Raw genomic sequence first — 12456 nt, 5'->3', positions numbered from 1 at the left:
CTTACCATATTTTCCAGACTGTAGTCTGCACCTGGTGTATAAACCGCAGGGGCAAATTTGTGAGTAAATTAATAAGTCTGCACAGACAATTTCTGGCTAAAAATAAGGTCTGTTTTTGTTAGATTCTCTGCAGACAGTATGTAGTCAGTTTTGCCAGTATACAGTTGATTTCACTATGTGATTTAGCATGGTAAAAAGTTTAAGTGCAGGCAAGTGTCATTTCTTTACAAGCATGCCCACAACCTTTAAAAATTTATCCCATCTATAGCCCACATCCATTGTCTGCACCACGGGAAGTTTTAGCTTTTAAATATGGATAGCTCACAAGAGTGGCTGCTTGGACACATTGGTATTCCATAAAGAAGATTAAAGTCATAACTGGACACACACAGAAAAAAAGGCACAAACACAAATACGCTTGTGTATCAAACATATCAAACTCACAGACACAGTAATATGTCCAGCTGCACTGAGGGTATTCACTTGACCACTTTCTGCTTTAATGCCTGAGAGACATGCATGCAGGCGCCACGGCCTTAGTCATAACATTGTAGCTCAGTTTGAGGTCTCCATCCTGCAAGTGAAGCGGAGATGTCGGTGCTGACCTTTGCTTGTTCTTGCTGATGTGATTACAGCTTATTAACTGAGATCAAAAAAAAAAAAAAAGATTGAGCCACCATTTAAAGCCATAACTGTAATAAAAAGGTCAATTGATTAATGGCCCTGCTCCGACGAACTTGAAACACGAATGATGCGCCCCTTTCTCTTGCAGGTATGAAGAGCTTCCAAGACCTCGCTTTGTGGCTGCTCCCCGTCCGGGCACGATGGCTGCCTACGTCACGGTCAACCAGCTATGCCTCGCATGCGGCGGACAGGCCGAGTCGCGGCAGCTCTGTGCCTCGTGCGAGGCGGACCCCGGCTACGCAGCGCTCGTTCTCGGTGGCAAGGTGCAACGTGTTCAGAAGGCGCTGCTCGAGTTGCAGGCGGTGTGCCACAGCTGCATGGGCTTTCAGGCTGGCAGTGTCTGCTTGTCAATCGACTGTCCCGTCCTTTTCAAGACGTCGCGTGTCACAACCGAGGCCCAGCAGGCCCTCGACTGGAACAGTGCCCGGAACAGTGTGTCTACGACGTCCTCATAGCAGCGTTGGCCTCTTCTGGCCGACTCTGTCTTTCAATGGAAATCCTGCAGCGAGTCTTGGCAGTTGCGTTCAACTTTCCCGTGCACAGTATTATTGTCCCAAAGGAGATGATCTGACATTTCAAGCATGAGTGGGATGCCATGGCTGTGAGCTGCACTTCTTTCTAGCCTATGCAGCTTAAGTGTCTTCGATGGGTGCACCGGCAACTTCAGTTTCGCAGGACAGACAAGCTTGAGTTTGCTGCAAGATTGTTTTTTGGCAAGGATTTTGCCAGAGTCATTGTGTTCATTGCAAGTTTGTGACTGCAAGTGTGAATGCTTCAAGCACAACCATGCTTAGCTGTGGTGGATTTGGACAGGCTTGCAGACAGACTAAACTGTCTAGCCTCTTGGAAGCCCGATTTACTCTGGGACTTAGTCATTGCAGAAGGAGTAGACCACAGAAACCGTGTACAACTGAATGTTCGCTGCTGAGCTCTGTGATCGTGAATTTTTTACTCTGTGATTCATTTTCGGGAAGCCATGTGATCAGGCCTACACAATCGGGAGGATGTGTGTCTTTTTCCACTGGTGCAGCTTTTCCTTTTTTTCTCTTTCCAAGCAGACGACGAGATTCACTGACCTGCACATCTGCTTGGCAACAGTGCAGTAGTGATCTCAGGCTCGAAGCTCGGGATTTGTATTCTGTGATCTTGGTGGAGGAAGCAAATCATCAGTCATGGTGGCAGGAGCCACATTAACATTCGCAAGGGATGCAGCATAGTCAGCCACATTTGTTCATTTGTGTGTTTGCTCATTTCTGTTGGAAATTGTGTAAACTGTCTGAGTGCGTTGGGTGAGTGCCCTCTCTTATTCCACAGGTGAGGAGCCAAGGCGGCTCTGCTTGTGTGTGGGCTGCATTTCTGTACATATACTGGCTGAGGTGAGCCCCCTCATCATTTTCAATTAAAAGAAAAAATCTATTTCACAAGCTGAAGTTGGTGTGGTTCCGTAGTAATCCAACACTGTCAGGAAATATTACCGTTTTATGCCTTTTCTCTTTAACATGATATGTGGTAGGCATAGCAGGCCTATTTACCACTGAGTGAGCGGAGTGCCATTCTTCTGCGACCAGCGGCCATGATACGCCACTTGCAACCGAAGCACAGCAGGTGGCATACCGGAAGCTCAAAGATGCACAAGTATGTAGCCTTATGTCCACTAGTTGTACCTGTGGTCTATGAAGTGCTTATCTTGTAGAAAGTGTTGCAAAGAGAGAAAAAGAAAAGCTGCATTGCGAAATGCACAGTGCAAGACTTCTATGACTGCACTACTTGCCATGTTAGATTATAAGGCGGCCGCGATTATAATGTCAGGGTGCAGTTGGGCGATCTGAGAAAAAGAACTTGGGTGTGCACATTAATATAAGGCGATATAGAGTAGTCGACGAATTATTCAGACTTGGCTATTCATACTGAGATTATAAGACTCAATTATTCCTTATTTTGGGTATTGCCCCAGGATTAACTGAAATAATTAGTGCGAATTGTGTATGGATTTCGCCTTGAAGTGTGACTTCACGGCAGCTCTTCACGTGAGTGCACTGCCGTGAAGCCACACCATAGGGTGACATTTGCACTGCTGTGAAAATGCACATCAAGGCAGAATTTGACTATAACCCCACTCTGCCTTTAGTGCTAAATCTTTTGAATTCTAGGTGCGAGTTATATGCACAGAAATATGGTGCTGCAAAGTACTGCCAAGGTTTATCAGTTGCAACAATGTGCACTGCCATTCAAAATCTTGATTACAGGATATGTGGAACTGCTGCCACCATACTGAAACAGTAACGGAATCTACCAGCCTTGCAGATAAGGCAGGGTGGGACTTTGAGGCTTAAGGATTCTGGGGAAAAAAAACCTGGCATTACATTTAAGTAAATATGGCATCTAGCTCCTGCAGCATTGCACGGCTAATTATGAAATCTAGTCTTGGTCTCTTAATGAATTTAAAACTAATGCAAATTTTTTGTGGCCTCTGCTTTGTTAAGCTTGAACATCGGTGAAACATTAAGATATACCTTTATCTGTTTGAGGGTGTGAAGAATCGGGATAAAAGAGGGCTAGATTTTTTAGTAAGAGCCACATGAAGGAAGCAGCAATAAAGTTAGCAAAAGCAAAGGTGAAGTTGCCTGTTTGTCGAGTTGAATAGGGGATTCGTGAAATTGTGCAAGTGCACTTCTCCAAACATCTTGTTTGACCCACACAAGATAGTGCATGTAGCCTTAGAAATGGAAATAAAGCATTGAAGCGCAAAGAAGCACGGACAAAGAAGAGGACAGGACACCACGGGTGCTAGCTCACAACTGGTTATTGGGTCGCCCCCCCAATAATAGGAAATAATAGATACACACAGTATAGCGCATGTACACGTTTGCAGCAAACAAAAAGAAAATTAAAAAAGGCATGTCTCGCTACCAAATGAGCAGATTGATGTGTTGCTAATGCAATCTGTGCCTCTTTTTCTTATGTGATAAGCTTCCAAAGGTACACAAGCAGTAGTATCCTTACTTCTACCTAGAATCTTAAGCTTACACAACCATGGTTTACACTTGCAGGCCAGGCAGCGCGCAGACAGATGCGCCTTGCTTTTATCAATAACTGACAGTTCATGCTCCCGTACTCTGTCGATGCACCTTCCGGTTCGGCCTATGTAGACCCTCCCACACGACAGTGGTACCACATAAGGAGCACACGAGCAAATTCCACTAAACGTGCCACCATCTTTTCCTTGCCACATCCTTGGTATATGCAAGTCTACCCACGACTCAATTGTAGTACTTCACATATTCCTTCGGCATAATAATCATGGATGAGGGCTTTAAGCCCTTACACTAAGATTACATTCTCAATAAATAGAAGGGCAAGTAAAGTGGAAGAAAGGTAGCTTTACATTCTTCATTAGCTAGCTTATTGCAAACTTAATTCTCATTTGGAATTCTTACAATGCAATCGAGGAAGGAGTTTTTTTACCCGTCCTTTACTTGGTGTCATCTTCTGTTAGCACCTTAATGTTGCATTGTTTGGCAGAGCCTCACCAGGTCCATATAGGTGGACTCCATGCTTGGAACTCCAAAAAGAGTACTTATGTTAAGAGAATAAATTGATTCTTCCACTTGGGTGGTACTAAGAAAGCATTGAACCACTACAAAGCACCGCTTCAATGAAATTCTTAATATATTACCATGTTCTAGTGATGATGAATATTCAGAAACTCTTGAGTTAAGAACCTAACTCTTTATTGGGCAAGTTTGAGCCCAGAAAGACAGGTAACACTGAAATCACAATGCTATTAGTTAGAATGCTTGACAGTTGCAAATTGAAACTTACAGGTGAAGTTAGTCTGCTATTTACACGTCTCATTGTACATTTCAGAGTAATACAGCTGGTGCTTGCAAGCATTTGAGAATTTCCGACTCTCTAGCCACGGCATGCGTACATTCTAAATAGACATGTTTTTCTATGAAATTCGCAACAAAGTTAAGAAATTTCAGACTCTTAGAAGCATCTTGCACGAAGTGATAACTGCAGATTACATCCAAGATAGGGCTGGTGCAGCCGCCCCTCAGCCATGCCATGTGCAATGAAAAAATCAGTCACACATGCTCACAGAAGTAAATGCGCAGCGACAGCAATTACATATGTGCTATGATTTTGCTGACTGAACGATTACAGAAGCCAAAAATATGTTGTAGATGCTATATGTAGTGCTAGCAAAACTCAAAGGCTGGGCTTTTGTGCCTTTGAAGCACTGCGGGATGCAAGATGGCTGTAAGTGTTAGCAGGAGGCAGTGGTGGCCACATTTTGATGTTGCCAAAATGGAAAAAAAAAAATGCTTGTGTACTTGGATTTAGGTGCATGTTCAAGAACCCCTGGTTGCCAAGATTATAATCAGGAGTTTCCACTACGGCGTGACTCATAATAAGATCACAACATTGGTGTGTTAAATTCAATAATTTAATTTATTATGTCCTAGGGACAAGTTAAGGGGGGGGGGGGGGGGGCTGGTCATAATCTACCTTTCCACAATGAGGGACAGTCTGAGTAACTGACTCCATGTTGCATGATTAGTGGCTTCTAGTGGGTGATCTGATATCCAGCAAGTTTTAACGCGGAAGCGTTATGAAGCCCGTGTTGCAATAACTCCGGTGTCGGAAGCCCGCGTCCGGCGTCAGACGTCATTTTGACAAAAAGCTTTTCGAACCACACATACCCAGGCCTTCCATGTGAAGCAAGGAGTTGACTGAACTAGTTGAATTTCTCAAGTTAAAATACGTAGAAAAATCTAAAACTACAACTTGCAAGCTACAGACATAAGTTTCGGATTGTAATTTCAATATTCGAGAAAACGTAATTCCGTTACGTGAAAACTCGAAACAAACCCCTTTTCCAGTATTTCTACAATTCGTAAACCGGAGATGGCGTCAGCCATTTGCGCATGCCGGCGCGTAAATATCTCAGAGTCCACGGAACAACGGGCCCAATTCCTTGCAAAAGCTCCAGATGGCGCTCGCTTCCGTCGCATCGCACCACGTGGAAAGTGGGAAGGGTAGATCACGTGGGAAACCGGCAATCAACCATTGATTACTGTCAGATGACAGAAGGAATTAATGATAAGTTGAGAGAAATGGTCATTGATGAGGAAGGGTATAACAGCATAGGGAGTGACCATAAACGCATCATTTTGAAAATGGGATATGTAGTTGAGAAAGAGAGCAAGGAGTGCAAAATGACCAGTCCAAATTTGAATGCTGAACAAATAACAAATGTAGTCACTACAGTCAAGGAAGAACTTGGCAAATGGCCAAATGAAGAGTGGGAATATAGTGAGCTAAGTGTAATAACGACAGAAATACGGAAAGAGAAACAACATGGTGTATTGGAAAGGAAAAAAAGAAACCGGAAAGCTGGTGGAACCGGGAGATACGAGAAGCGATTGCCGAACGACAGAAAGCAAACCAACAGCACAGGCAGTCAAAGAAGGCGCAGTTGCCGCAGGTTGAAGTAGCCAGTAAATGGGAAATATACCGGGAAAAAAAGTCTATGGTTCAAATACTGGTGCAAGCAAAATTAAAAGGTGAAAGTGAACGTTAGTTGTCAGAAATACGTGAGAAGAAGGCCGCACCTAAAATATTTTGGAACCACATAAAGTTATTAGGCAGGAAGTCAACAACAATACAATAACATATCCTAGACGAAGATGAAAACAGACTGGAAGGAGAAGCGGCAATAAATTACATCCGAAAAATAACAGCCGTATCTTTCCAAGGCAATGCCGAGGTTGTATCTGAAGGAAAAAATAGCTTAAAAGAGACCCAGGTGGAAAAGGAGCTGGTGCTGACAAATTTAAACTGGAAGAAAGTCCAAGAGAAAATTCCTAAGCACACAGCCACAGGGCTAGACGAGGTTCCCGTTAGGCTGATTAATGAACTAGGACCAAAAAGTAAGGAAGCTCTGGTGAAAGAAGCGGAAAAAACTTTGAAAGATAGAAGAATGCCAAAGAGTTGGCGCCAAAGTAGAATGAATTTAATTTATAAAGGTAAGGGGGAGAAAGAATTCGCTCGTATAGACTGTTGACTATTACATCGGTAATATACAGGTTAGCAATGCAGGCAATCAAATTAAAGCTGCAAGCATGGGCAGATAATGGCATTTTGGGAGAACTTCACAATGGCTTCCGAGTAGGCGTTTGGATGATAACTTATTTGTTTTTACTCGGTGTATTGAAATATAAAGAGTAGAAAGCAGACCTTTATATGTGGCTTTTTTAGACATTACAGGAGCGTATGGCAACGTAGACCGCAACATTGTTTGGGATATTCTGGAAGGGGAAGGCTTAGGTAACGATTGTATACAGCTTTTGAGAGAGATTTACGTAGAAAATACCGTTTGCGTTGAATGGGAAGGGATGAGGAGCGAGGAGAAAGTTCATATCAGCAAGGGACTGAGGCAGGGATGCCCTTTATCCCCACTGGTGTTTATGATGTACATGGTGAGTCTGGAGAGGATGCTAGAAGGAAGTAATATCGGTTTTAATCTCATACAAACAGGCGGGTGCAGTAGTAGAGGAGCAGCTGCCAAGTTTATTTTATGTGGACGATATTGTGTTGCTAGCTAACAAGCAAAGTGATTTGCACTGTGTGGCTAATATCTGGGGACAGGAAGGCAACAATTTAGGTTTGAAATTTAGTGTTAAAAAATCAGGTGGTACGATATGCAATGAAAACTGAACAGACAGTGGCGATACAGGGCCAGGAAATACCTCGGGTAACAGAATATAAACACCTTGGTATGGGCACCCTGCAATGCAGTTTGGCTGTACACGTGGCGCCACCTAGCAGCCGCGGTGAGCATCCGCGGATAGGCCTTCACCGCCGCAGCGCCTTTGTTCGTACTGCGCTCAAGCACGCCTGACAGTCTCGTTTTCCAATTTTGCAATAAATTTACCGCGGCCTCTCGGCAGAAGAAGAAGAACAAGCGCAGATATTGCTGCGTTAAGGATTGCCACAACTGCGAAGGGGATGACGGCATCAAATTTTACGCTTCCCTTCAAGACCGTGGGAAGCAAACCGGCGGCTGAAGTGGATCGTCGCGGTTCGGCGCGTCAAGTATATAAATGAAGGCAATAGATATATGGAAACACAGGAAAAAACAATAACAGTGAAGGGGAAGAGAAATGCAGCCATAATGAAGCACAGAGCGCTATGGGGATACAATAGGTACGACCCAAGCAACCTTGGCCAACTGCCGCTGCTTGGCCGATCGTCGGGAAATGATCGTCAAACGACTATATTGGCCAGCGAAGGTTGGCGAGAGGTCGGTATGACAACGGCCGCCGCCTTTACCGGCGGGCAGTCGGCAGAGGGCGTCTTGCCAACCTCTCTGTCAGACTGACTCCCGACCCGCCAGTTGGTCGCCGGCTCGGTACGATGGCAGCGCGTCGGACCAACGCCCGAGGCCGATGAGTAGCATAATTTAATTTTTATATCAATTCCTGTCTCTCGGTCTATACTTATAAAATTCTCACTAGGGAAATTTATTATAGGTGAAGGTAATACATTGTTATGCTTACAGAATTTATACTTTTCGTGACTATACACATACACAGCTGCATTAATATTATAAGGTATAGCGCAATGCGTTCAGAAACAGCGATATATGCGTGTGGGACCGTTTTCTGAAGCAATATGAAACTCGTCGTACGCGTAAACATGTGAATGAACCTGCCATGTTTATTTAAGGGAATTAAATTCTCGGGATGCTTGCAAGGATTAATTCTGTAAACATGCGGAATTTCACGTGGGCTGTGGTATATATTATGAATTTTCGCTAATCCTTTTTTACTGTAATTTAAACACTAAACTTCTAGAAATACTTGGGGTTTAACAAAGCAAACGTCACTAAATTAAACTTGTACCTACCGCCCTAAACATGGCCTCCGAGATGCCATCATAGAGCGCCGACGAATCTCTGGGGCGGAGCGCTGAAGCGGTTAGTGCGACCAGACCTCGCATCGCTCTGTTAGCGCTGCCCTCGGCGCGCTGCCACGTTCACTGCACTGCTAGTTTTCCTCCTACTCCCTCCCACAAGCGTCTCCTCTCCACAAACGTCACCCCTGTCTTCCACCCGGACTCTTCGCCTCCGCGCCAAGAGCTGCAACACAGAGGCGCTTTCCCCACCCACTGCATTCAGCCACCACTAAAAAGAGACGCGTTTTACGATGCTTGGCATCTTTCTTTCAATCCCTCTAGCTCCTTTTTGCATCAACTAATAGCGCTTTCACTCGTGTGAACGACAAGTGCACCAGAACATACGTATGATCAGCCTGAAGTTAACTTATGCGAATTATTACAGACTGTGGAGCTAGGAGTCCTTGAATTCCGCTCAGCAGGCAGTACCGAGCGGTGATGCTTTCATTTCCAAACAGAAAAACTAATGCAGGCCTTGCTCCACAGTGAATTTTTTATATTTCATTTATCACGGCAAGGCTATTCGTATCCTCCTCTTTTGGATATTTGACGTAAGGAAAGTGTCAGAAAACTAGTTAAACATCTCTTTACTACAGCGTAGATATATTGTTTACTCAAAATGAATTGGTCAGATATGAATTCACAATTTAAAATTTTGGAAGAACATGCGCGACGAGGTGATAACACTGAACGCACGCTGAGCATTTGCCAAAAGGCGAACGCGAATTGAACCAAGAATAGAACTACGGTTAGGAAAATGCTTATGTGGAAACCGCTGGAAACAAAAAACAGTGGCGCAAAAAAAAGAGGACTAGAAACAGAATGAGCCCTGTGTCCTCGTCTTTCACGCCATGATGTTTTTCATGAGCCAAATAGCCCAAGCAAACGTTATGAGACATACTAAGAATTAACTTCCCCTAATAAAAGTGCTGATGTCTTCATTTTGCAGGAAATGACTGGTGAGCGCCAGGTGTTTTCTGTTCCTGCTTTGCTACGGGACTGTGAAACGTAAATGCATCAATAGTATAACTGCGGTGTTGCACCTACAGCAACACAATTTCGAAATCTTCTCAGCCAATCTTTTCTTCCTTTTAGTAGAAATAATTTGGCTGCTACGACGGCGCAATTCATCTGCTACGGCACCGAGTCCCACTACCCATTCTCTAAATTTTTGTTTCTTCTTTCAAGAACTGGTTTGCCAAAGGCTCGAGGATCCCTTTTTACGAGTGCGCCCCAGCAAGACTTCCTCTGTTGCACGCTTCTGCAGCAGCACTTCGCGCTCGCCCAGGTTTTCTCGCATAGTTTCCGCGTGGGTGATTTTCAAATAGCAATGCAAGGTTTTCCCTCATGGTGCTGGCTGCCGATTTCACACTCGGCACGCCGCTTGCCGGTTTTCCAGTTGGGCTGGCAAGCGCTCTGTTAGGCACTCATACATAACAGACAACTGTATCCTCGCAGTAAGCGCGTTTCTCTTCGGTGCAACAAAAAATGCGTTCCTTCATAAAAATCTAACACGTATGATTTCGGCTCATATGTATACCTACAGCACACCGACCTCTTAATGGAATAGTGCTTTATGTTCAGATTCATGATTTATCATTCGCTATGTGCCACTGGCTGCACGCAATTCAGTCTAATCCTTCAGACTGAGCATGTGCCATCTTCTTCGGGTGATTCGTGACGGACGGCGCGGCGCTGCTCGAGACTGTGGTCTCCTTTCTTTTCGAACTCGCGCTGCTGCTTGCGGACGGAATGCTTTCCTCCGGAGCCTGAGGGGACGAAACTTGTTCTGGCCATTTTTTCTTTCTTTTATCAGCTTCTTCTTGGATCACTGGTAAAGAAAGTTGTGAGTTCGGCGGCAAGCGAACCGCCTGGTTTCCGCGACCCCGAATGTAAAGACGAACACAGCCCCTTTCACTCCCCCACCAACACGTCGCGCGAGAGCAAGCGGGGACCATTCATGCCGTGCAGGCGGCGATCATATTACAGCGGGGCTGGGGAGAGGAGCGGGCTCCCTGCCGCCGAAACGCGCCGGCGCGCGTTATACTACTCCTTGCCCCGGAAAACACCCAGTGGAAAGCGCGTGATATACCCTAAAAATTTGAAAAGGTGGTAGCGCAAGAAGACACGGACGGAGACGAGAGGACAAGGACGGGTGCTGAACTTCCAAAAACATTTATTGTTAATGAATCACGAATATATACATGCTGTCCGAGCCCGGTGTAATCATCTGCGCATTCGTAAATATGCCAACTATTTGTCTGACAGCGTGATGGATGCCATGTTGACACATCCCTATGCTTACACAGCTTTTTTTCCCTCTCCTCCATCGATGATGGAAATAAAGTTCAAGTTCACTTCTAGAAATCCGTTCAGATTCTGCGATTTCCCGTATAACACGAGTTTTACTCTTCTTAATAACGAAAGTGTTTACAAGGTCGGGCGAACAGTCCCTGCAAGTCAGACAATGACTTGCCAGAAAACCTTCGAAATCTTTTCCTTCACGCGGATTTTTTACATTGTTTGCGTCCTTCCTTAACCTATCATTAGCACATCTCCCAGTATGGCCAATGTACACTATTCCGCACCTTAAAAGAATTTCATAGACTGCCCCTTATGCGCATTCAATAAAAGGCGGCCTGTGCTTTAAGCCGCAGTCACGTTACTGGCTTGCTTCCGGGTCGGTCATCCTACAAAGCTTTGACAGCTTATGGGGAGCAGCGAACACTCGTAACGCTGAGCCACCTTTTCCAAATTGTGGGATAGTGTGTGAACGTAAGGTATTACAGCTACATTCTGCCTACGCTGTGCGCGGGCTTCGCACGTTTGTGGCTTTGTGCGCATATTTCTCAGCAGGTTCCCTGCAGTATTCTTAGCAAAAAAAAAAAGCCCTCCTCCATTGCACCCTGTGAAAGTGGGTGTACAAAGAAACGATTGCCGACGTTAGACGACGTTGCTCAGAAACCAACCACCACTAACACCACAAGCGACGTACGTAACGCGGGCACGCATGTCTACGGAAGTGCAGCATACATGGCCCCCGCCAAGCGCAAGAGCCTTATGGAACTAAATGAATGTTTGAGGGTAAATTGTCAGAAAATGCGTAAAATACAACTTAAGCACAAGCTTCAGACATGATAACTTCGGATTGCAAATCGAGTATGCGGGAAAACATAATTCTGTTACGCGGAAACTGAAAGACAAAGCCCTTTTCTATAGCTGCCATTTGAGGTCTGTCTGAGTGGCCACGGCCGGTAGGTGGCGCTACCTCAGATTAGTACCACAGAGAAAGGCGGAAAAAAAAAAAAGCGAGCTCGCCATGTAATAGGCTGCATAAACATGCAGGGCGCCAGAAGAAAGGAAAAGCGCTTATAAATTGAGGAGCAGTTAAATAGAGAACAAATAGGGGTGTATGCGGTTATAAAAACGCACCTTAGAGACTTAAAAGATGCACCAGTCATTGAGAATTATGTTTGGGAAGGTTGCAACAGAACTAAATCGAAAGGAAAGGGAGGGGGGCCGGAATGTTCAAATGGGAAAAAGCATATTCAAAGTGTCAAGGGCATATTTGGTTTTCAGGCACAATGAGTGGAAATAAAACTTGGGTGGGCTTAACGTATTTATGAACGAGAAAACATTGCAGAGAGAAGAACCAAGGCTTAGCGGAATGCCTAAGTGCTGATATTAGGCGTTTCGGAAATAATGCCGAAATTACCCTGTTAGGTGACATGAATGCCCACATACAGGATCTAGACGTTTATACCGACAACAACAGGAAGTTATTGCTGGACCTTTGTGAGCAACGTAACC

General features: G+C 44.8%; 1 protein-coding gene across 2 annotated transcripts in view; it reads left to right on the top strand.

The window, feature by feature from the left end:
- Positions 1 to 2108, top strand: part of PolZ1 (DNA polymerase zeta catalytic subunit) — a 164189-nt gene extending 162081 nt beyond the window's left edge. For both annotated transcript variants that reach the window (XM_055066363.1, XM_055066362.2), the window contains one exon: positions 773 to 2108. In XM_055066363.1, the coding sequence (XP_054922338.1) occupies positions 773 to 1139 (367 nt within the window). In that variant the 3' untranslated portion in view covers positions 1140 to 2108. The remainder of the gene's footprint in view (positions 1 to 772) is intronic.
- The last annotated feature ends 10348 nt before the right edge of the window (positions 2109 to 12456 follow it).

The sequence above is a fragment of the Dermacentor andersoni genome, chromosome 6 (genome assembly GCF_023375885.2).
Source record: "Dermacentor andersoni chromosome 6, qqDerAnde1_hic_scaffold, whole genome shotgun sequence".
Lineage (NCBI taxonomy): Eukaryota > Metazoa > Arthropoda > Arachnida > Ixodida > Ixodidae > Dermacentor > Dermacentor andersoni.
Note: the sequence above shows the minus strand (reverse complement) of the source record. Positions and strands in the feature narration are given on the sequence as shown.